General features: G+C 47.8%; 1 protein-coding gene across 5 annotated transcripts in view; it reads right to left on the bottom strand.

The window, feature by feature from the left end:
* Positions 1 to 26,214, bottom strand: part of EVL (Enah/Vasp-like) — a 166,935-nt gene that overhangs the window by 41,395 nt on the left and 99,326 nt on the right. For all 5 annotated transcript variants that reach the window (XM_081228178.1, XM_081228179.1, XM_081228180.1 and 2 more), the window contains exons 2-3: positions 21,656 to 21,824; positions 9,613 to 9,790 (exon numbers count right to left, since the gene is read on the bottom strand). In XM_081228178.1, coding sequence (XP_081084304.1) covers positions 9,613 to 9,790; positions 21,656 to 21,824 — 347 coding nt within the window. The remainder of the gene's footprint in view (positions 1 to 9,612; positions 9,791 to 21,655; positions 21,825 to 26,214) is intronic.

Below are 26,214 nucleotides of genomic sequence, written 5' to 3'. Positions count from 1 at the left end.
TCACCTATGGCCTATGTAATGAACCCCCCATAAAAAACCCAAAAGGATGGGGCTCAGAGATCTTGGGTTGGTGAACGTGTGGAGGCTGGGGAGGGTGCTGCCCAGAGTGGGCACAGAAGCTCTGGCCCGCCCCATGTGCCCGGCCCTGTGCATCTCGTCCATGCGGCTGCTCCGGAGTTCCACCCTTTTCTAAGACACTGGTCGGTAATCTCGTAGGTCACACATTTCTCTGAGTTCTGCAAAAGCCACTCTAGCAAATTAATTGTACCTGAGGAGGTCACAGGCCCCTCTGACTCATGGCCTGCTGGTCAGAAGCACAGGTGACTGGCTCCTGAAGGGGGTGGGGGCGGTCTTGTGGGGCTGAGCCCGTAGCCTGTGGGATGCTGCCTGCAGGGAGGCAGTGTCTGGACCGCTCGGTGCGCGGTCGGAGGGACGCGGTGCCGGAGCAGGGGTGGGAGGAACGCGTGGCTCTCCTTCACACCGCGGTACCCTGGCTCCACACTGTACCTTCCCCGCCCACCCCCCGCCTCCCGGGGGCCCCGCCGCCTCTCCCGCTTGTCTCCGGAGGAGAAGAGGAACAGTGCCCGGACCCCAGCCTCCCTTATCCAGCCGGCACTGTGAGGGGACGATCCGGGGAGATAACAGACGCGACGAAGATGGAACTCGTCTCGTTCTTACAGAACTTCTAGCCCTTCCCTTCAGATTCAATGGCCCCTTTTTATGACAAACATTTTATAACACTCCCTGTATTATACTGAAGTGAAATTCAAAGATTATATAACCTACCTACATAAATTAGAAAAAAATAATAAAGGAGAGAACAGAGAGAACTAACCAATAGTAAGACGACACTGCACCACGTAAAAGCTCAGACAACTACAGTAGGAGACATCATCAGTCAGACGCTGGCACCACCCCCAGACACACAGTGACCACTACTGACACGAGCGGTTTCAATAATGTGGTGCTGTGTGTGTATCTCATCAGCAATAACGCTGGAGATAAGACTTTCCAAAAGAGAAAACAATTCTTGGTAAAGTTACAAACAAACTAAAGCACAATTTTCTTTTTTGTTGTTGTTTTTTTTGTTTTTTTTTTGTTTGTTTGTTTTTTGCAGTATGTGGGCTTCTCACTGTTGCAGCCTCTCCCGTTGCGGAGCACAGGCTCCGGACGCACAGGCCCAGCGGCCACGGCCCACGGGCCCAGCCGCTCCGCGGCATGCGGGATCCTCCCGGACCGGGGCACGAACCCGTGTCCCCTGCATCGGCAGGCGGACCCCCAACCACTGCGCCACCAGGGAAGCCCCACAATTTTCTTTTGAAGCATGTGGTGGCTGCATTCCTAGAAAATTCAGCACATACTAAAACTGCTATTAAAAAAAAAAAGGAGGGGCTGCCCTGGTGGCGCAGTGGTTGGGGGTCCGCCTGCTGATGCAGGGGACACGGGTTCGGGCCCTGGTCCGGGAAGATCCCACATGCCATGGAGCAACTAAGCCCGTGGGCCACAACTGCGGAGCCTGTGTTCTAGGCCTGCGAGCCACAGCTACTGAGCCCACGTGCCACGACTACATAAGTCCGCCCACCTAGAGCCCGTGCTCCGCAACAAGAGAAGCCACCGCGATGAGAAGCCCGCACACCTCAACGAAGAGTAGGCCCTGCTCGCTGCAACTAGAGAAAGTGCAGCAATGAAGACCCGATGCAGCCAAACATAAATAAATAACTTAATTAAAAAAAAAAGGAGTGCTTTTTCTTGCAACACAGTAAAGTTCTGCCTCAGATAATTAAGTTCCTCACCTCCACGTGTTTGGTGGGACACGCAGGACGGTATGTGATCATGCGGGGCTGCCCGGCGCACTGTGATGCGTCCAGCGCTCCTGGCCCTCTGTCCACTGGCCACCAAACGCCTCCTCTCCGCTCCCACACTGTCCCTGTAAGAACCACCTGACTAGTCCAGCCTAAGCACCGACGCCCGCACAGCAGAGGAGACAGGCCTGAAGCCACAGGCATGGCGGCGGCCAAGCTGGCCAACAACCAGGTGCCCGACCTCCAGGCCAGGCTCCTCCCACCAAGGGCGGAGTTCCCCGGGGAACCCAGACGCTGTGCTGGGTGAGCCTCTTCCTTAGTCGGACGGGGCCTGGCTGGTTGCCATCACAGCCTTTCATGCGCCGTGCTGCGCTGAACGCCTCAGAATCCACCCATCTTACAGATGGAGAAACCGAGGCCCAGAAAAGGGAGGTGATTTGCCCAGGTTGCATGTAGGCGAGCAGCAGCCAGGCCTGCTAACCTCCCGGCCACCATGGCCTCTTCCTCCGCAGAGCCGACAGGGCACCACACACAAAGGGCTCTGAGGGCCTCTGGCCTGGAGGGACCTTGGAGGACAACCAGCACTGCATGTTTCAGACGAGGAAACTGAGGCCCACGGAGGTCACTGCACCGATCAAGGGCACACATGGGGAGCGGAGCTGGGACCAGAGCCAGACCTCCTGAGTTCTAGCCCAGAAGAACAGAACTTGGGCTCCTGAGATTCAGAGGGTCAAAAAGGCTGCTGCTTCTCCCACGCATTTCCTGAGCTCCCTGTGTGCCTCTCCGGCTCTGTTCCTGGAAAATGGCTGGTGACTAAGGCTACACCGGTCCTACCACCAGTAGAACCAGTAAGGTGGCGGGGAAGCAGACCCCACAGAGGTGTTGTGAGTAAAACACGTAAGTATCCCGGCAGAGGGGATGTGCAGGGCTGAGGGTGCTGGCTGGCTGCAGCTGCCTGAGGCGGGAGGCCGTGGGGCGCGGCAGCAGGTGCACGGGCCAGTGCTGCACGACCCGCAGGGTCTGTGCTCTCCGGAGCCGCCACAGAGCCCTCGGGGAGGCCAGCTCCCCTCCGTCCTTCCCCTTCAACCAGAGAAGTCGCTCCAAACAGCAAAACAAAAAAACAAAAAAAATTGGCTAAGTATCTCTAAGATCCTTCCCATCTTTAAATTTATTTCTAAATATAGGTCAATGAGGGAATTATTTATCTACACATTTGCTTTTCCAACAAAAGAGCCATTTTTCTTTTTCATGTTACCGAGTGAATCATTCAGGGAAACGCTTTCTCAAACAGGCACCCAGACACCTGAGAGCTTGAAACAGCTGGTCTTCTAACTCCTAGACCCCCTCCCTGCTTTAAGAAGCCAGATGAAGGAACAGCCAAGGAATCTCTCTGACCTACTGACATGATTCTAGATTCTAAACAGAAAGAAGTTCCTCCAGCAGAAGTAAAGTTCCAGGGAATGAAAGAGAATGAAAGTGAATGTTTTCTTCTACGTCTATGCGGACGAGCATGAATAACGACGACTCCTAAGACACAGATGAGGTAACACTACCTTCACAGCAGCCGGGCGAGGGAGGTGTATTTGTTATCTGTCGTGAGCCTGAAACACACTACATGAGCGCAGACTGCCTCCACTCATTTGCCAAAGGAAATAAAAGATCTCTTGGTCATTAGAGGACGCACCTGCTTTGGGAGTGGGGAATTATGCAGACGTGACTAAAGGCGCAGGAGGTTTGCAGCCCTCCGTGTTGTACTGCCCTTAATTAAAGCTACTGCTGAAAATAACGGGAAAAATGAAATCTCAGATTAGCGTATGAAAAATGGTCATCATACTAGTAAACAAAAAAGCAAATTAAAATGAAAAGTTTTCCCTTCTCTTGTGTTTGCTAAGATTATAGGAGTACTAAGGCCTGGTCCTGGTGCAGGCTCAGCAGTGGATGACCATCAACTGGGCTGGACACAGTACAAACTAGTACTCTCATTCCGGAAGGTGTATTCAGCAAGATACGTCAAAGCTTTAGAAATGTAGGTATTGTTTGACTCAGAAATATCCCAAGATATAATCGGACAAGTGTGTAAAGATGAACAGAAGACACAAAGCATACATACAAATTAACATATAAACATACAAGAGAGCCTGAGAGCCTGTAACAGCCCTCTGTTACACGAATGTAGTAGTGAAAAATGGGGACAACTTACTTACAAGCCGAAGGCTGGTTAAATTGTAGTAACATCTCTACATGGTACTCAGTGCCACACTCTGGCCACTTAAACGGTGAGGAGATCCGACTTCCTTGGCACAGAAGGACATGCGCACCATAGTGCCAGGTGAGAAAAGCTTACAAGACAGTACATACAGACTATTTCTGGGGAAGAGCTCTTCAGTCATATGTGCACACAGAAAACTCTGGAAGGCTACCTAAGTTAACAGCAGTCATCGCTGGGTTTGAGGATCAGAGGTAACGTTTTGTTTGCTCGTCTCTATTTTCTACTTTTCAGTTACAAGCAAGGACTATGGATGATGAGGGGTGCCGCCTCCCGGACGGGCCAGGTCCTTCGGGAAGTAAAGAAGGACAGTCTTCCGCCCAGTTTCTACACAGGGCTCTTCCTGCTTCTAGCATCGGCCACAGCGACCACATCTGTAGGCAGTGAACTAGCATTCACTCCGTCCAGACAATATACATGAAACCTAAACCATCAGGGCTAGAAGGACCTGTAGAGAGCTCGAGCAAGTCTGTATCCCTCCTTTCCGAGACGGGGAAACTGGGGCCCCCAGAGAAATGACCTGTTTAAGGTCAGAAGCAGGCGCACATGGAAGCATATAGAAGCAGTTGCCTTTATGAGGCCACTCAACTGTGAACTGAAGTCTGCTAAGAGAATGAACTGCAACGGGGAGGGAAGCTGAGCTGGGCAGGTGGCCAAGTACAGCCTGTAAACACTGCTGCCCGCCTGACAGCTGGCGGCTTTGCCAGACGGTGGTGTGCGCCCGCTGAGGACAGCAGCCGCAGGGAGTCCAGGTACGTGCATCGGTGGTGTGGGAGTTGAGACGGTGCAGACCTGCCGACACCGAGGCCCGCGTCCTCGGTCCTTTTTCTGTAGCAGCTGTAACGTGCCATGAGCCACGCTTACTGCCCTGACCAAGCCCCTGTGATCCCCAAAGCAAGAAGACCACCCGGAGCTGTGGGCTCAGGCTGGGCCCCAGGCTGGTTGACCCTCCCCTCTGACCTACCAAGGCAGTGCAGAGTTGTAGAAAACAACACTGGATTTCAAACCAGGAGCCCTAAAATTGAGTCTCAGTCCCACTGGAAGATTCTGGCAGACATGTCACCTCTTTTAACCCCAGCCCTCATCTGAATAAATGTGTGTAACAGTAGCCGGCCTGACAACCTGCGGGAAATAAAAGCCAAATTATAGGCTCTTTAGAGTATAAGAAGTCCTGCCTCAGCCAGCTAAGGCCTACCTGTGGGGCTGCCTGGTCAGTGGCTGGAGCCCCTTCCCTCAAGAAGGGCAGAGCAGGGGCACGTGGGAGAAGGTCCTGGTAAGAAACGAAAATCCTGGGCTTTGAGGAGGAAGCCTAGATGTTATTGTTACTACAGTCACTCTCTCTGCCATCCAACTAGACCGCAGAAGCCCCACTCTGAGTCGCCCTAAGCACACACACCACCCGCGGCCATCACACCTCGTCGCGGAGAGGCGCCCACAGGGAGGCCCCGCTTCCGCCAACGTCGGCACTCCTCCTTCACGCAGAAGACGGCTGTGCGTCAGAGACAGACGGCTCCTCCCCACACCCCAAACTACCTCCAGGCGCCAATTTCTATAGAAAAAGCCCCAAGAACCCAGTGGCTGACTGTCCCTGTCCACCAAAGTAAGCCCTGAACCCAGAGCCCTGTGGGTCCCAAGAGAACCCTGAGCCGGCTCTGCACTCCTGTCCCGACCCAGGGACCTGAAAGCAGCCAGGCAACAGGACCATCATTTAATATGTTGGCCTGACTTGCGGAACTGGCTTTAGGTTCCCTGGGTCGGGCCTGAAGCTGAAGGATGAGTATATCCCAAACTCACCGGCACAAAAAGACAGGTTCTGTGGGTACCAATGTCAGCAAAACAGATCTCTCAAGGGTCCCTCTGACTCTCCTCTCTCTTCCACGTAGAAGTCGGGCAGCGACAACATTACTCTGCTGCGCCCGTTCTTTCTCCAGAATAACGTCAAGAACTCTGGCTGAACAATGGGGTTTCACCAGGGTGACAGGCAGGAAGGATCAAAAGAAAGAACAGAGTCGTGACCTGTCCTCAGCACACAGAGGGTGCAAGCTGCGAGGGCGGGTCAAGTCCTGGGTGTACTCCCAGGGAAGCCCCTTCCCCTCTTGAGCTCCGGCCTCCTAACCCAGCGAGGTTGTGTGGCGACTCACTTCCCAGGGCTGTGGTGAGAATCGGCTAAGAGAAAGGGGTGTGAAGCCTGGGCGGCCACGATTTGCTCTGCTTTGCTTTCAGGTGTGTATCTAAGCACCTCGTGTCTGCCAGGTTTGTTGGACCCCAGGAGGCCACAGTAGTGTCGCTCACGCATGAGGGGGAGGTGGGAAATGCTGATGAGACCCCGAGTCTCAGAAAGTCCACGATCCGATGGCCCGAGCCCGGATGCCTAGCAGAGAAGAGGACATGCCCGTGAGGAGAGGAGGGAGCAGGGGCGGGCACTTCCGAGGTGCCAGGCCCCATGCCGGGCAACTGAACCCTCTCCACAACTCTGCAAGTGGGACCTATGACCCCATTTTACAAATAAGGATGCTGAAGCCTACAGAAGCTAAGCAAATTCAACAGGACCAAAGGGGAAAGAACCAGTATCATTCACGCTCTTATCACATACCAGGCACTGTACACTAAGTACTCCATAAACGTGTTAAATTTAACCCTCATGACAACCCTAGGAAGTAGGGTTTATTACCCCAAGGCCACAGGTGGCAGAACAAAGACTTAATATAAGATCTCACTGCCTCCAAACACATGCTTTTCTCACTACACTTGACCCCTGAACAACGTGGCGGTCGGGCTCTGAGTCTGCACGGGTGAAAGCCTGCGTGTAACTGCACAGCTGGCCTCCACGTCCACGGCTCCGCACCCGCAGATGCGACCAACTGCGGATCATGTAGGGCCGGAGACGCCTTCATGGAAAAGAAACCACTGTCAGTGGACCACTTGGTTCAAAGCCGTGTTGGTTCAAGGGTCCACTGCACAGCAAACCGCAAACCGCCGAGGAGGGTAGAACACAATTTGCCAGTACAGAGGGGATTTGATAGAAGCCTTACAATTATCCTGCAGCAGAGGCCTCCCGTGGTAGCTGGTGGAGAGGCTGCCTGTGCCCTGCCCGCGCTCTAAGGCCTGAACTACAGGTCAGGGTGGCACAGCCATATCGTGGCGTGGCACTCCACAGTGACAGAGCCGGCTGCAGAGACACATGGGTCCAGGGGCGGGTCTCACAGACGTAATGTCGAGGGACAGAAATCAGGCCCCGAAGTGCACACAATATGCTCCACGTACACGAAGTTCGAACACGGGTAAGAGTGTTCTGTTATCACAGAACCTGACATCCTGGTTTTCCTGGGACGGGGCGGAGGGATTTGGTCCCCGTCAGGGCCTGGCACGGGTTCTGCATATGCACTTGTACAAGCTCCTCGAGCTCACACTCAGGTTTCTGTTCGGTACAGTGGGCTACACCCCAGGTGAAGAAAACGCTTCCTCCTCAGTGGGCCCAGGGTCTGCCCTCCGCCGAAGGCCGTGGAACCGGGACGGGCGACTGCTATTCATGATGAAAGTTTCAAGTCAGACCACGGTCACCTTGTGAGCACACGCCCACCCCTACCCCAACAAAGACACCCGCTCAGCCCAGAGGAGACGCAGGCGGCCGGGCCTCTGAACCTGAGTTACTACCTGGCACCGGGAAGTTATTTCTTCATACTAGGTCACACGATTCTTATCTGAAAATGAGGGCTGGATTAGCTGATTTCCTTGTCATTCTACGGTGAAGTTAAAAAAATAACTGGTAGTTGCTTTGCATCAGTCATCTGAATAAATTAAAACCTCTCTTCCCCCTCCTTATACAGATAAAATAAAGCTTAACTCCCACGTCCCGGGGCAAGTGAGGCAGCTCGGATCGGAAACCTTAAACTCAGGTCACCCTACCATGAAGCTCAAGGCTCTTGGGTGGAAAAAAAGACAGCTGACTAAGCGGTTATTTGGTGCCTACAATGTTGCAGGCAGGCCCTGCACTCATCACTCACACCGCTGTGGTTCCTCACGGCGCACCCCCAGTTCTCGGCAGAAAATCCACAAACCCTGGGGCCTTTTCACAGTGGGGACAGAACTCTACAAGTACCGGTTCTATGTACGACCTGCGGGAAGCATACTCAAAACGTGTTCTTTATTTTCTTAAAGAAATTCTCCTACGGTTTAAATTGGGTTCCAAAGCTCCAACCTGTCAGGCACAATAGATATTGAAAAGCCATCTTCCTCCAGGTTCCAAGTACTATGTCTCTCCACTTCCCACCCCAATTCTGGCAGCAGCAGCAGCAGTGACAGTAATAATACCCACAAGTACTAATACTGGGTGATTAATACGTGTCAGGCAGCCTGCTAATATACATTCGACTTCATTTAAACGTAGAAACAACCACATATCACCCATCTTATAGCTAAAGAAACTGAAGCCTAGAAAAATGACCAGGACTCAAGGCCAGCAGGGCACCCCGAGGCCCAGGTCCTCACTACCACACCCTACCAAGGTAAGATCTCCAGCAAAGTGCAAGACTGTCTCTGTGGCCACCAAGATGCCAACATCCTGGAAGGCCTCCGACCACCCTCTGAAGCTAACACGACAAATTTCCGAGAACAGCCACGTGTGTTTTTGCTCCTTTGCTTTACCTCCCCTGCATAGAAGCTTTTGCTAGCGCCACTCGCCGCCCCCAGCCCACTGTCCACACCCCAAGTCTTCCAATTTGGAGCCTTTCACTGTGCAATCCGTGCCACCCGTCTAATTCCACATCCAATCTCTTTCCTATCGGCACTGCAGTCTGCAGAGACACTGCAGTGTTCTCTTTCCCAGCATGTGCTGGGCTTTCAGACCCATGTGCCTTCGTATTTGCTGTTCCCTCTGCCTGGGATGCCCACTCCCACCTCTTTGCCCTTCAAAACTCCAGCTCAAATGTCCCCACCCGCTCAAAGCCTCCCTTGGCAGCCCATATGGGCAGTCCCTTATTTCCCTTTCTGTGTTCCCGAAGTCCCTGCCCTGCTCATACCTCATCAGCACACTTAGCACAATACGTTACAGTCAGCAGTTCATGAATCCGTCTACTCCAAGATACCAAGTGCCTTGAGGGAAAGGACTCCATCTACCCGTTTCTTACCTATTCTGTCTAGTCAGTTTCTAACACTCAGTAAAGGTTTAGTAACAGTGTGCTAAACATATGCATAATTGACTACAAGAATACATTTTTGCTTGTTCTCTCCGATCTATGCCAAACATGTCTAGAATGTCGAATTAGGATGACAAATGTAAAATGCATCTGGATACTAGGCTTTAGGAACACACTACAAATCTGTATCTCACCAAGGGCAAAAAAGATGTTAATGCCATTCTCTCCTCCTTCAAATTGCTAACACAGCTTTAAATCTAGAGTCAGGCAGTGGGTTTCTCTGAGAACCCACAAAGCATCAGCTCAGCGCAGCTGCAGGGCGAGGACACCCAGGCAGCCAGAACTGCAGGAGGGCAGACGTAGAAGGAGAGAGGGTCTAGGCACCAGGCCAAGACAGAGCCCCGCTTACCTCCTTCTTGGGAATTCATGATGTTCAGGGCAAACAGCATGGCATTGGAGAACGTGGTCGCCTCTTCCTTACTTGCAAAGTTTAACCCATAGACCTGGCGGGCATCTCGCCACTGGTGGAAGGTTGGCGTTGCCTGATTGTACTTCAGCCCTTTCACGATTGAATAATTGATCACAACCTGAAAGGGAAAAGAGAGAGAAATACGTGTAAATAAATAAAAGGTAAGTGAGCTGGAGGGAGCTGTGTGGGGCAAGGATATTGTGTCTCCTGGGGCTACAAGAGGACAGGGGGGACAGGGATGGGGTCAGAAGGGGAAAGCACCACCAGGCAGCTTTTCAACATGATCTATACAACACTGAGGGTTTGAAAACCAGTTATTTCATTTAACTAACAAAGAGTGTGGTCGTGACCTCCACATGAGAGCCCTAAGCTGGGAGTCAGGTTCCCTGGGTCCTGGTCCTGGCCCTGCCTCCCAGCCATGTCACCCTAGGCGGCACCGCACTTCTCTGGGTCTCAGTTTCGCCAGTTATAAAATGGGGATAATGATCCTGGCTCTACTGACCTAACGGGGTTACTGCAAAGGTCACACTGTGACACATATCTTATGGAGACTTCTAGATATAAAGATCCTTAAGGGCGAGAGTCTTTTCTAATTCATACTTATGCCTCCCATAGCGCTCTGCATAGTGTCTAATACTTAGAATGCGTTAACAAATGGGTTATTAGTTAAAAGGACAACTATCCGTTCTTTTGCATGTGGCTATTCAGTTTTCTCAACACCATTTATCGAAGAGACTGTCCTTTCCCCACTATATGCTCCTGACGCCTTTGTCATAAATTAATAAAACCATACCTGCATGGGTTTATTACTGGATTCTCTATTCTGTTCCATTGATTTTTGTGTCTGTTTTTATGCCAACATCACGCTTTTTATTTACTATAGTTTTTTTTTGGACAACTTTATTGGAGAATAATTGCTTCACAATGGTGTGTTAGTTTCTGCTTTATAACAAAGTGAATCAGTTATACATATACATCTGTTCCCATATCCCTTCCCTCTTGCATCTCCCTCCCTCCCACCCTCCCTATCCCTCCCCTCCAGGCGGTCACAAAGCACCAATCTGATCTCACTGTGCTATGCGGCTGCTATAGTTTTTAATTACTATACTAAAATTACAGTAATATAGTTTGAAATGAGGGAGTGTGATGTCTCCAGCTTTGTTCTTCTTTCTCAAGATTGCTTTCGCCATTTGGGGTCTTTTGTGGTTCCATACAAATGTTAGGAATATTGTTATAATTCTGTGGCATTTTGATAGGGATTGCATTGAATCTGTTCATTGCTTTGGGTGGTGTGGACATTCTAACATGAGCACAGAGTCTGCTCTCTTTTCCTTGGTGAGTCTGGCTGAAGGTCTGTCAGTTTTGTTTACATTTTCAAAGAATCAGCTCTTAGTTTCCTTGATCTTCTCTATTGTCTTTTTAGTCTCTATTGCATTGATTTCTTCTTTTTTAAAATGATCACCTCCTTCCTTCCTTCCTTCCTTCCTCCCTCCCTCCCTCCCTCCTTCCTTTCTTTCTTTCTTGGCTGCGTTGGGTCTTCACTGCTGCACATGGGCTTTCTCTAGTGGCGAGCAGGGGCTACTTTCATTGCAATGCGCAGGCTTCTCACTGCGGTAGCTTCTCTTGTGGTGGAGCGCGGGCACTAGGCGCGCGGGCTTCAGTAGTTGGGGCACGTGGGCTCAGCAGTTGTGGCTCACAGGCTCTAGAGCTCAGGCTCAGTAGTTGTTGTGCACAGGCTTTGTTGTTCCGCGGCATGTGGGATCTTCCTGGATCAGGGCTCGAACCCGTGTTCCCTGCACTGGCAGGTGGACTCTTAACCACTGTGCCACCAGGGAAGTCCTATTTCATTGACTTCTGCTCTCATCTTTGTCATTTCCTTCCTTCTACTAACTTTGGGCTTCTTTTGTTCATCTTTTTCCAGTTCCCTGGGGCATAAAGTTAGGTTGTTTGTGACTTTTGTTTCTTGAGGTAGGCACTGACTGCTATGAATTTAGCAGTAGAATACAGAACTGCTTTTGCTGCATCCCACAAATTCTGTTATGTTATACTTCCATTTTCATTTGTCTCCAGGTACTTTTTTTTTTTTTTTTTTTTGCGGTACACGGGCCTCTCACTGTTGTGGTCTCTCCCGTTGCGGAACACAGGCTCCGGACGCGCAGGCTCAGCGGCCATGGCTCACGGGCCTAGCTGCTCCACGGCACGTGGGATCTTCCCAGACCGGGGCACGAACCCATGTTCCCTGCATCAGCAGGCAGACTCTCAACCACTGTGCCACCAGGGAAGCCCTGTCTCCAGGTACTTTTTAAATTTCTCTTTTGATTTCTCCTTTAACCCACTTCCGTAGCATGTTGTTTAATCTCCACATACTTGTGACCTGAAACCATAAAGCCCCTACAAGAAAATATAAGTGGTAAGCTCCTTGACACAGGCCTTGCTGATGATTTTTTGAATCTGATACCAAAACCAAAAGCGACAAAAGCAAAAATAAACATGTGGGACTACATCAAACTAAAAAGCTTCTGTATAGCAAAGAAAGCCATCAACAGAATGAAAAGGCAATCTACTGAATGGGAGAAAGTGTTTGCAAAACATATATCTGATAAGGGACTAATATCTAAAATATATAAAGAACCTGTATTACTCAATAGCAAAAAAACAATCCAATTAAGAAATGGGCAGAAGATCTGAGTAGATATATATCTAAAGAAGACATACAGATGGCTAACAGACACAAGAAAAGATGCTCAACATTATTAACGATCAGGGAAATGCAAATCAAAACCACAAGGAGATATCATCTCACACATGTCAGAATGGCTGTTATCAAAAAGACAAGAAATAAAGTGTTGGCAAGGATATGGAGAAAAAGGAACCCTTGTGCACTGTCAGTGGGAATGCAAATTGGTGCAGCCACTACAGAAAACAGTATAGAGGTTCCTTTAAGTTAAAAATAGAAGTATCCCATGATACTGCAATTCCACTTTTGGGTATTTACCCGAAGAAAATATAAACACTAAATCAGAAACATATATGCACCCCCATGTTCACGGCAGCATTATTTACAATAGTCAAGATATGGAAATAACCTAAGTGTCCACTGATGTATGAACAGATTAAGAAACTGTGGTATATACACAATGGAATATTACTCAGCCATAAAAAAGAATGAAATCTAGCCATTTGTGACAACATGGATGGATCTCAAGGGCATTATGCTAAAGGAAAGAAGTCAGACAGAGAAAGACAAAAACCGTATGATCTATCTTGTATGTGGAATCTTAAAAAAGAAAAAAAAGCTCATGGATACAGAGAACAGATTGATGGTTGCCAGAGGTGGTGGGGGGGCGTAAGGGAAGGGCGGGGGAGAAATTATGCATATGAAACCACTTAACACAGCTGCTAGCACACAGGTTGTCAGCAAGCGTTAACTGAGAAATATTAAGGTCCTCAGAGATGGAAATATGCAAGCAGAGTCTAGATAAGGATGGATGGCCTGCTGTTAGTGATACAATGGAAAGATTCTGCTTTAGGAGAGGTACAAGATGATTTCTCGGATCTCCTCTGGCTTTGAGGCTCTAGGGTTTTGTGACCTGAATTGGAGATAACTCAGTCTATTGTCCCCCTGGTCAGGAAGGAGAGCTCAGGAAAAGATTCGGAGACGCAAAGGGACATGGCCGAGACACCCTGTGTGCTGGCTGGGGCGCTAAGATGAGGACTCTGATTTAATGCTCTCCTTTACTCCTCCATCCTGCTGTGCTGTTGGATAAAGTAAGGCCAGAGGATGGCAAATATGGGCAATATCCACAAGAGCTTTTTTCCAAGTCTCAGCCAGGTGGAAGGTAGGTTTGGATTGTCCTATAGTGAAAAAAGAGCGATCAAGTGAGAGAGACGGAGGGAGAGAAGCACATGTACTAAATTAGCTAAAGAAACACAACAGTTTCTTAACTTAGTTGTTACATACTGACACTGCAGTTTTGGCCAACATCTATACCCAGGTTCCTCGGTGGTTCTCTCTGGGTTTAGCTCTAGGTCGTCAGAAAAAGGGCTGGAGGTTTTGTGGCTACATGCATGATAAGAAGCACAGTGACCTGTGGTTAACACAGCTCTTCAGAGGAGAGGGCACAATAATGGCGGTACAGTGACCAGAATGAGGGAGATAAGGCCCTCTTCCTTTCTGCTGTGGCTAAGTCTACACCACAAGGTCTGTGTTTGTGTGGTTTTGGTGCTGCACTTTTAGTGGACATGAATAAACTAGAGCAAGCCAGAGGGATGTGTTTCAAATGGAAGAAGGTCTGGAAACCACATCATATCAAGAATGGTTGAGGGATACTGAAGCAGGATAAAAGAAGACTCTCCAGTGTATCACATACTCTCTCCAGGTACTTGAGGGGATGATCTGGGGAAGTGAGAGTTAGAATCCTAAGATTTGATATCTCTGCTTGGCTATGTTCTTGGAGGGGGACTTAGAGGGAGTGGGAACTGGGGGAGGTGGATGCCTATCCAGAATCTAGAAACAGTGTGGCATAAGGAACTCAGAGACCAGACGGAATGTCTAACTCAATCCTCCCATTTTACAGTTGGGAAAACTGAGGCCCAGGGAGAATAAGTGATTTGTCTAAGCTTACAAGGTATATAATGGTAGAACTGAATTTAGAATCCAAGCCTGTAGCCTAGGACTCTGTGCTGCTTCTCACTGCCAGCATAATGGGCTGCAATCTTTCTTCCCATCATTCCTTCTCTGGTCCTAGCTCTAACCTCTAAAGAGCCTCAGAAATCGATTCTCTGCTTTTAGAGATTTTCAGATATTGGATTGGGAGAGTGTGATAGAGCTGTTCCAGAAGTTCTCTGGGTTCTTTGGTGCACATGGCTGGCCTCTCCTCCGACTGCAGCGCTTGGGTTACCATTTCTGATCCATCTACACCTAGAGCATAGAGTTAGAAAGGCTGCTCACCGAGTGCTGTGTCTGCTAGCCAGACATAGCCCACAAGGGTCTACGACTGCTCTGAACACAACTACCGTGCTAGGTACAAGGACTGCGAAGGGGGTTTTGAGTCAAACGGTTCAGGATTAAAATTCTGGCCTTATTACTTTGCAGCTGAATACACTTGGAAAAGTTACTGGCATTAGCTTCTTCATATGTAAAATGAAAATATTATAAATAATGCTGGACTGAATATCCTTGTGCATATATCTGTGTGAACATTCCTATGAGCAGAATTTCTGGATCAATGGACATGACCATTTAAACATTTATATTTTCTATTTGAAAAGATCTACTCTGAAACTTCTAAACTGCCTTCTAAGAAAGGAGAGTCCATGCACTGTGTTTTGGACATATGTGCAGATGACACATGGCCTATTGTCACTTGACCATCTCGAGAGGTGATCAGTGTTCATTAACGGACAGACAGAACTTATGGGCTGATAGTTAAAAATCTCTGTACCTACTCAATGGCTCCATTCCCTTGTTTACTCTCCTTAGAGCACGTGCATTACTACAAGTCCACTTTGGGGTGTGGATCAGCTTCATTTCATACACTCCTCCCCAGAGATGTCCACGTTTCTGAGCATCACCATCAGTTACTTTCGCCTGTTCCTGAACTACACAGAAATGGATTCATATGGTGTGTTCACTTTTGTTTCTGTGTTCTTTCACTCAATAGAATATCTATGAGATTCATCTGTGTCACTGCATTTATAAGTATATAGTTTTTTTTGATTGCTACATCACATTCCATTTTTTGATATACCATAAATAACCTATCCATTCTCCTGTTGATGGACATTCTCGTAGTTTCTAACTGTTGGGGATTAGGAATAAAACTGCTGTGAATATTTTCATACAGGTCTTTCAGTGGACACAGACACTCATTTCTCTTGGGCAGGTACCCGAGAGTAGGTTACAGGGTAGGTGTATATTGAGTTTTACTAGGTTCTGGCAAGCCATGTTTCCAACAGGCTGTATTGATTACACCTCCACCAGCAGTAATGGGAACTCCAGCTGCTCTGCATCCTCACCAACATTTGGTATCCTTTTAATTTTAGCTTTAAATTTTAGCCTTTAGTCCTTTAAATTCTAGCCTTTCTGCTGTGCGTGCAGTACTGTGATTGCAGTTTTCGTTTGTACTTCCCTTATGAGTCATGACGTAGAGCAATCTTCACGTGCTCACTGGCCATGTCTTCTGTTCCACTGCTCTTTTCTCTTTTGTGAAACTCCTGTTCCAGTCACTTTGCTCATTTTTAAGAGGTTGTCTGTTTTTTTCTTTTTGATTTGTAGGAGTTCTGTATATATTCTTCATATGAATCCTCTGTCATATTCATTTCTCTCTCTCCCCCTCTTTTTCCCTGCCCATATGTATGTATGTATGTACGTATGTGTGTGTGTATGTATATATATTCTCCCTGTATGTAGCTTGCCTTTTCACTCTCTTAATGGGGCCTTTTAACAAAGAAAACTCCTTAAATTTAAAGAAGTCCAACTTAATTTTTTTTCTTTTACAGTTAATGCTTTGTGTGTCCCGTTCAAGGTCATAAAGATATTTTCCCGTATTTTCCCCTCAATATAATGAAGATATTTTCCTGAATTTTCTTCTAGATACTTTATTGATTTACTTTGCATATTTAGGTTGATTTTTAATTAATTTGGGGGTATAGTGTGAACTAGGGGTAAAGTTTTTTTTTTTCATATTGATATCTGATTGTTCTGGTATCATTTGTTGAAAAGACCATCTTTAGCCCACTGAGTGCAACGGGGCTTTGTCATAAATCAAGTGACCATATATATGTGGGTCTATCTAGACTCTTTTTTTTCAAAAAAAACTAAAACATTTTGCTTTTCTCTATTGTGTATCTTGCTTTCTATTTCATTAGATTTTTGGTTTTGCTTTTAATTTTTCCTTCTATTTTTGTTGGTTTAATGTGTTTTTTTCTAGCTTATTGAGATAGAAGCTTAGGTCACTGACTTTCAATCATTCTTTTTCTAGACTATGCATTTCTAGCTATACATTTCTCTATAGGCCATGCTTTAGTTGCATCCCACAAGTTTTGCTACATTCCAGTTTCACTATTGTTCTGTTCAAAATATTTTCTAGTTTGCATTGTGATTCTTTTTTTGGTCCTATGGATTATTTAGTAGTGTACTGCTTTATTTCTAAACATTTGAAGATTTTCTAGTTATCCTTCTATTACTGATTTCTGGCTTAATTCCTCTGTGGTCAAAGAAAAACTCTGTATGATTTTAATCCTTTTAAATTTGTTGAGATTGGCTTTGTGGCCTAGCATGTAGTCTGTTCTGGTAAATGCTCAATGTACACTTGAGAAGACTGTATATTCTACTGTGGCTGCCTGTAGTTTCTATAAATGTAAATTACGTCAAGTTGGTTAATAATGCTCTTCAAATTTTCTACGTCTACTTATTTTTGTCTGCTTGTTGAGTCAGTCTCTTGCAGGTATGATTAGAATCTCCGACCAGGCTTCTGGATTCCTTTATTTCTCCCTTTAGATCTGTCCATTTTTGCTTTATATATTTTGAAGATATATTAGATGCCTACAAATTTAGGATTGTTAAGTCATCCTTTTCAATTGACTCTTTTATCATTAAAAAGGTCCTTTATCTTCACTAAATAATTCTTGCCTTAAAGTCTACTTTGTGTAATATTAATAGAGTCACACCATTTTCTTTGGTTAGTGTCTGTTAAGGTTCATCTTTTTCCACTCTATTACTCTCAACCTGTGTCCTTATCAGCTTTATATTAAACTAATTCTCCAAGCTTTGGTAGGACTAATCTAGACAAATGCTGAAGGATAAAACTTATTTTATTTTATTTTTTAACATCTTTATTGGAGTATAATTGCTTTACAATGTTATGTTAGTTGCTGCTGTATAACAAAGTAAATCAGCTATATGTATACATATATCCCTGTATCTTTTCCCTCTTGCATCTCCCTCCCACCCTCCCTATCATACCCCCTAGGTGGTCACAAAGCACCAAGCTGATCTCCCTGTGTTATGGAGCTGCTTCCCACTAGCTATCTATTTACATTTGGTAGTGTATATATGTCCATGCCACTCTCTCACTTCATCCCAGCTTACCCTTTCCCCTCCCCATGTCCTCAAGTCCATTCTCTACGTTTGCATCTTTATTCCTGTCCTGCCCCTAGGTTCTTCAGAAACTTTTTTTTTTTTTAGATTCCATATATATGTGTTAGCATACGGTATTTATTTTTCTCTTTCTGACTTATTTCACTCTGTATGACAGTCTCTAGGTCCATCCACCTCACTACAAATAACTCAATTTCGTTCTTTTCATGGCTGAGTAATATTGCATTGTATATATGTGCCACATCTTTATCCATTCATCTGTCTATGGACACTTGCTTCCATCTCCTGGTTATTGTAAATAGTGCTGCAATGAACATTGTGGTACATGACTCTTTTTGAATTATGGTTTTCTCAGGGTATATGCCCAGTAGTGAGATTGCTGGGTCATATGGTAATTCTATTTTTAGTTTTTTAAGGAACCTCCATACTGTTCTGCATAGTGGCTGTATCAATTTACATTCCCACCAACAGTGTAAGAGTGTTCCCTTTTCTCCACACCCTCTCCAGCATTTACTGTTTGTAGATTTTTTGATGGTGGCCATTGTGACCAGTGTGAGGTGGTACCTCATTGTAGTAAACCTTATTTTAAGAGGTCACACTTCTTGTGTAAGAACCCACAATTAACAACGTCTGCACATGTTTTATTCTGGGAAGTGTGGGAACAAGTGGGAGTGTTTTCCAGTTCTCTTCAAGGAAGACCTTGTAACTCCAAATACTGTCTAACAGGTTTCTGAGGCTTCTGAGTAAGAATAGTCAAGAACCCTTTACAGAAAAAGAAGCTGATGGTGGGGAATGGTCTTCCTGACCCACATGTTCACCTGGGTCTAAAACTCACAGGATCTACAGGTTGGCAAAGGCCTCTGTGGTCTCATCCAAATGTCTACCCAGTGATGGGACGTTCTTCCCAGGATGCTTACCAAATGGCCTGCTGGCTCGTGGGCTCACAAAGCAATACAGTCCCTCTTCCGTAGTGTGCTTATAAGAAAGCTCTTCCTTTTATGGAGTTTAAATCTTCTTCATCATAGTATCCACGCAGTATTCCTACTTCTGTTCTCAGGGCTTCACAGAAAAAGTAAGATTTCTCCTCCACATGGAGAAGGAGCTCTTCAGAGACTTGCAAACGGTGGCCACGCCCCTTTCAGTTTTTCTCTCCTCCAAGTACATATCTTTCGCTACTTCTTCAACTGTTCCACATATTCATGCTGCTTTCAGACCTCTCACCAGTTTGGACGCCCTCCTCCTTACAGATTCCATTTAGGGCACTCAGATTTGGTCCCAACATTCACGGTGAAGTACAACCAGTGCAGAGCAGAGCAGGACTGTAATACCCCTCCTTCTGGGTCTCCACTTCTATTAATTCAGCCCGAGAGTCACTAACATTTTTAGTGGCCATAACTCATTCTCAACTAAACAGCTTTTGGTTTCTTCACCTTTAATGTGAGATTCAGGTTAGACCTTGGCTAATGATGCTACAACTTACCAGTCCTTTTCCCCACAAATGATCACCTGGTTTTATGTCCACCTATTTAGCAACACAGGGGAGACAATTCTTACACCATTATCTTCATGGGGTTATTGGGGGGGGCTGAAATAATAAACATGAAGAGTGCTATGTAAGCCATAGAGAGCACTGAACATGTAAGATAGCCCCCTCTGGTTATAAGACCAGGAATCTCTGTCTCTCTTAAGATGTCTGACCTTGTAATCCATACTGACTGGAAATCAGACCTGTGAAAATCCATATTTTCTCCTGGGTCCATAAAACTTATTATGGACCAGGTTTCCTGCCACTTTCTCTAATACCCTGGTTTACTGAGAATCTCTTTTTGTGTTCCTGGCTAATGTGATCCACCCACCTGGGCAGAGTTGCAACCATGTTCCAGGAGCCTGTGTGATGAACGTGTAATTCCAACTGGAAGGCTATGTTGGTAACTTCTCCATCAGGTCCCAGAAGATCTCTAAGTCAGAGGCAACAGAGTCTCTCTGAGTTTCCCCAGGAGATCACTGAGGACTGCTGCCAGTCCCTCCCTGAATGCAGGAAAGGTCTCCTCCCAAATGAGCCCCAACATGTGCTTTCCTCTGAAGGAAGCTGAGGCTTCCGAGAACAAGGTTCACGTTGGTTCCCACACACCATGGTATATTCCTAGTGCACTGCAGTGCAACCAAGAGGCATGAAGAGAATGGAAAACTTGTCATAATAAAACCAGCCACTTAGGGAACACCCACTATGATTCAGGAACTGCATGAGATAATGGGCCTTATGTCAAAGGCGAGTACCAGGGTGGAACTGCCCTGGCTGTCAGGGAAATGTGTGACATGTTTTTGGTTGTCGCTATAGTTGGGGCTAAAGGTGTTATAAATCCTGCAGCATATGGTGCAGTGTGCCTCTAACAGGCAGAGCTAGCATCAGTGAACTGGAAGAACAGGGAAGCAGCTTCTAGAAGGTTTTTAGAATAACCTGCCTATCTGTAAGGCTCATCAACAAGGGACAGGGATGCCCCTGAAGGTACCCAGAGTTCCAGGTCAGAAAGACCACCTTTGATCAGGGAAGTGAGGAGGTCCCTTTTAGCCACAAGAATCTGAAATTTAATAGGACTATTTTGGCAAAAGCAGAAACCCATTCAATAGGCAACACACTAAAAACGGAGTCCTCAGTTTCTGTTCTCTCTTTTCTATTTGCGAACACGATGATTCTTGCAAAGATAGAAGCAAACCTGCTGCTCAACTCAGCCAAGGGCTGACTGACAAAGGCTGCCTATTTAAGGCAGAGGTGTTCATAAATGCTAAACCACAGATATGCTGATTTCACTGCTGGAAAATGTCCCTGTCCATCTCTAAGAAGAGAGCTGGAGGGAGAGCCTGAAGCCCTAACAAAGTCACTGTGCTGAAACCACACGAGCCCTTTCTCCACGTCTCTATTTCAGTCCACGACACGTCAGATCACTCTGTCTGAGTTATGTGTACACGACTACCCCAGACATAGGTGGATTACCTTGTATTTACTGGCACAGGTACTTACCAGGTACACTCACAAACTATCTCATCTGATTTGTCCAGGATGTACTATTATGGAGATGAATGATCCCAGATTCTTTAAATCATCTTGATATTCCCCCCAAAGTAAGACTTAGGCGGTTGGTGGACCAAAAATCTTCACAGCTCTATTACTTATGGGTACGCAGGCAGAGAATACTACTAACACGTTCGTACAATATATTTTTCAAAGCTGTTTCACATCTATTATTTTATTTATATTCTAATATGACAATAATACAGTGAGGTAGGCAGGGTGTGGATTACTGCCTGTGTAAGACAGCTGAGAAAAATGAAGTTCAGAAAAGATAGTTTGCTCAAGGTCTTACACGTTGGATAGGAGGACACAGAGCCAGATGCTGAACCCAGACCTTTGACCCTAAATCGTGACCTTGCTGTTCTCTGACCACTGTTCACCAGTGTGTGTGTGTGTGTGTGTGTGTGTGAGTGGTGTGTGAGGTGTGTGTGTGTGAGGTGTGTGTGTGTGGTGTGTGAGGTGTGTGTGTGGTGTGTGAGGTGTGTGTGTGAAGTGAGGTGTGTGTGAGGTGTGTGTGTGAAGTGAGGTGTGTGTGAGGTGTGTGTGTGTGGTGTGTGAGGTGTGTGTGTGTGGTGTGTGAGGTGTGTGTGTGAGGTGTGTGTGTGTGGTGTGTGAGGTGTGTGTGTGAGGTGTGTGTGTGAAGTGAGGTGTGTGTGAGGTGTGTGTGTGAAGTGAGGTGTGTGTGAGGTGTGTGTGGTGTGTGTGAGGTGTGTGTGTGAGGTGTGTGTGTGTGTGTGAGGTGTGTGTGAGGTGTGTGTGTGAGGTGTGTGTGTGAGGTGTGTGTGGGGACGGCCTGTCACCCCAGCACTCACCTGCTGATCCTGAAGCTTGACTCCCACGACTCTGAAGGTGTTGCTGGCAGTGTTGTGGTAGATGTTGATCCGGCTGAATCCCTGCTGGCCAGGTTTGATTGGTACCCACTTCTTACTGGTGTCATCGTAGACCATCACGGAAGCCCGGGCTTGGCAGATACTCTGTTCGCTGCAGACCAAGAGAAAATGTTAAGCGTCAGCCTCAGTTACAAGGGATGGAGGCTGGCTTTGTCTTTTTCTGAAACAGAGGCCAACTGCCGCTTGACACAAAGGAACTTCCTAGTTGCCAGAGCTTCCAACTGTCTGTGGAAGGGCCGCTCTGTGAGGTGATAAGTTTTGACTCTCCAAAGACCAGGGGGAGTGGTGGACAGGAGGTTCTATGTCAAAGTTTTTTTTTTGTTTTTTTTTTGAGGTATGCGGGCCTCTCACTGCTGTGGCCTCTCCCGTTGCAGAGCACAGGCTCCGGATGCGCAGGCTCAGCGGCCATGGCTCACGGGCCCAGCCGCTCAGCGGCATGTGGAATCCTCCTGGACCGGGGCACAAACCCGTGTCCCCTGCATCGGCAGGCGGACTCTCAACCATTGTACCACCAGGGAAGCCCCTATGCCAAAGTTTTTGATAGCATGGAAGAGACTCCCAGCTTCTCTTTCAGGAGAAAAGGTGCTTGAATTAGAAAGGAATTACATCTATAATTTGCCAACTGTCCATGATATTCCAGGCACGGTGTTAAATAAGACAATGCACTAAAGCACATAAGCTTCGCAACTTATGAAGCAGCCATTTATTTCCCCCATTTTGTAGATGACAAAAGAGTGGCTCAGAGACTTGGAAAGATTTATACAAACTCACATAGGTACTCAGCGATTTTATCTGGGATTTCCAACCTGTTCTGTCTGGGACTCTAGAATACATGATACAGATAATATTCTCCACAACATCCAACAAAATGCTCAATTTATGATAGTACGATAGTGTGGCTTCACACATGCTATGTAGACAATTACATGATTAGGTGATCTTCTAAAGAACAGAGTGATGAAAATCAAAATGAATAGATGGTCCACCCTGCTTCAGTGGAGACATTTCCAAGCAAATTCCCCTGTTCAGCATATGAAAGAAAGCCAGGGAAGAAGCAAAAGAAGCACCTGGAGACAGAAGACAGTCATCACTGAAGTCACACACTGCATCTCCCGCCACAGCACGCAGGGCAAGTCTCCCGGAGCCCACCGGCCTCTTCATTTACATATAAGCCTAATAATCTTAAACATTTACTTTCTCAGTCTCGAGTATATTAGAATCCCCCAATTAAAAAGGTAAGACGGGCTTCCTTGGTGGCGCAAGTGGTTGAGAGTCCGCCTGCCGATGCAGGGGACACGGGTTCATGCCCCGGTCCGGGAAGATCCCACATGCCGTGGAGCGGCTGGACCCATGAGCCATGGTCGCTGAGCCTGCGCGTCCAGAGCCTATGCTCCGCAACAGGAGGCCACAGCAGTGACAGTCCCGTGTACCGCAAAAAAAAAAAGAAACACAGGGCTTCCCTGGTGGCGCAGTGGTTGAGAGTCCACCTGCCAATGCAGGGGACACGGGTTCGCGCTCTGGTCTGGGAAGATCCCACATGCCGCGGAGCGGCTGGGCCCGTGAGCCATGGCCGCTGAGCCTGTGCGTCCGGAGCCTGTGCTCCGCAACGGGAGAGGCCACAAGTGAGAGGCCTGCATACCGCAAAAAAAAAAAAAAAAAAAAGGTAAGACGTGGTTGTCAAAGGTAGGCACACCAACAGCAGCGAGGCAGTGGCTGTTAGCGGAAAGGGTGGCTGAAGAATTAGAAACGGAAAGTTAAAGCCCAGCAAGTCGGCGCCAATTTATACAGAAGTGAAAGTGTGTGAGACCAAGCAGTCGGGAGAAAGTCACAGCCCGTTCCCTTCACCATATCTAAGAGGGCAGGGAAACCAAATATTCGGAGAAGTTCTCTCCCGGGTCCCAGTGGTCACCAGGTGACAAAATGATGGTTTTCAGGAGACTGGCCCTGAGGGACCTGGAAACCTCAACTCGGCCTAGGCAGCCTGCCTGAGGGCTCCTGCGGGCTGAGCTTCCCCGGGACCCGGCTCCCCTACGACTCCAAGACGGTGGAGGAGCCATGTACAGCTGATTACCATCTTAGCAACAATTCTGGGTATGTGCACACACAAACCTGTCCGTACATATTCCCTCACTTCACGTTACACAAATCCCTACGTACATTTGATGGCTGTCCAGCTAATGACTTCGCGTGCCAGCGCTCTCAGACCCACTCCAAAGGCCTACACTGTTCCGTCTCAATCCTTCAGCTGGCCCGTCAGCTCTGCCCGAGGGTGCAGGAGTCTGGGGTACACTGGACGTCAGCCGTCCAAGCCCTGTGCTGAGGCTCCTTTTGTGGACACATGTACTGGGAGTGAATTATATGGGTTTTGTTGTGCAATTGTGCTACATCTTTTTTCTCATAATTCACTATTCATTCAACAAATAATTAAGGGGAAATCAGTGATGAGCCGAGCAGGCATGGGCTTCCCCACAAGACGGCCATATCATACTGGCGGGGAGAAAAAAGAAAAACAAAAAGAAAACCAAACACAGCACTATGCTTTGCCTTCTCTGAGCTCTGGAGCCCGAAACCATGTATCTTCTACGAGAATATTAGGAGGAGTTGCTGCTCCCCTAGCTGAGTCTTTGGGGCTGTGTCCTCAGGAAGTCGAAGGTAGGAATCAGAGTAAAGTGTACATAGAATAAGACAGACCTTGGTTCAGATCAAGTCAGAGTCCCACACCGATACAAACTAATTACTAATCAAGTTCTGGGCTACGTTGTGTCACTGACTGCTACTCACGCACGTAGGCGCTCATGGTGACCGCGGGCAAGTAGGTGTGTGCTCTGAACGCTGGCTCAGGAGCTGGGAGAGATCCTGAGACGCGGAACAGTGTTAGGTAACAAAGCACAGACTCGGTTAAGTCAGAGGGATCTGAGCCAAAATCCCAGGCGGAGCGCTTACTGGCATGTGACACAGAAGCCCTTGAGATGCCTCTGGGGGAGCAAACCAGGAAGGAACCGTGTGGTAGAGTCCCTGTGCGAAGGCCGTGGAGCGCCGCCCTTCTGATCACCTTCAAACGAGCCCGTTCTGGAGCAGAGCTGACCAGTGGTCCCAGCTGCTGCCCTCTGGACGCCCACCACGTCTGCACAGAGGCCACATCCTCTGGGCCACTCTCCGCCCATGACCCAACGGCGGCAGGGATGGCTGGCCCACGCGGGGCGCCTCCCAGGGGAAACCTCATCAGCCAGGCCCACATTTTCTCGGAACTGTGCTGTGGGCTGAGACGCTTCCTACTCAGCCCTTCTTGCTCCTTCTCCTCCTGCAGACGTCAGACCTGCATCTCGGCCCGAGGCTCTCCGCGCCCCTCTGCTCCCTCCATCCTTCACTGACCTTCTGATAAATCCCTGGTATCTAACCGTCCTGGGGGTCTTGGTGTCTGCTTTTGGAAGACCCAAAGGAACATGGCCTGCACGGTGCAGGCTCCCTGAGGGCAGGGACACAGGGGTCTCATTCTCCACTACCTCCAGAACCTGGCAGAGGGCAGGGGCCTGATGACTGCTCCCTATGAAGACAGCTCTGCAGAGGACCCAGTCCCTCTCCTGCTCAGCACAGCATGCCTCCTAAAGCAGCCCGAAGAGCACGCCGAGCCTCTGAATGGAACGGCTGGCAACGGGGAGCTCTGTTCTCCAAAGCAGTCTGTTGGTTGTGGAATGGTTTGAGTTGTCCTTGCTCTGAGGGTCAGCCCACTCCCTGACCTCCAGAGGTACAAAGGGGTTCTGGACGGCTCTGCCAGTCTAGTGGACAACTGAAGGAACACCTTGGCTCTGCCGTCCACCATTCACACAACACAGCTACAGGCCCCCGTGCCAACCCAGTGAGTCCCCACCTGTCACATGTTCTCTTAGGATCTGGGTATGATACTCTTGTCTTCGTCTGACAAGCACAGATGCCAGTGAGTCAAACATTTAGTGATGCAGAGATGCATATGACAGTCTCTGCTCACAGCTACTCAGGAAATAAGACAAATAATTACACACCTTACTCAGCCTGGAGGGACTGGGGGAACAGGGGAGACTTTCTGAAGAAACTGCGGTGTGGGTTTAAAGCTGAAGAGCTCTCAACCCCAGGCGGGTTCAGGAAGGGGATGTGGGATTCTGGGCGGGGGCGGCCAGCAGCCAGCGAGGCTAGGACAGCGCACTGCGTGCAGAGCCTACCTGGGGCACCACATACACCTCTCGGGGCTGTTCAACGGACATGATACAGCAACGGACCCACCACTGTGCTTGCTCCTGCTAGGTGCTTCAACATCAACCGCTGTTTTTTTAAATTGTAATCATAGCCACAGACTCCCTTTTTGTGTGTGTGGTTTTTTTTTTAGCAGTTTAGGTTCAAATTGAACTTGTGGTTAATCAAAAATCCCTATTTTTGTTCCCATTTGACTAGTGCTTGTCTATCTCTGCTTATTTTTTTTTTTTTTTTTTTTTTTTTTTTTTTTTTTT

This window comes from Mesoplodon bidens, assembly GCF_964165515.1.
Source record: "Mesoplodon bidens genome assembly, chromosome: 3".
In the NCBI taxonomy this organism is placed as follows: Eukaryota; Metazoa; Chordata; class Mammalia; order Artiodactyla; family Ziphiidae; genus Mesoplodon; species Mesoplodon bidens.
Note: the sequence above shows the minus strand (reverse complement) of the source record. Positions and strands in the feature narration are given on the sequence as shown.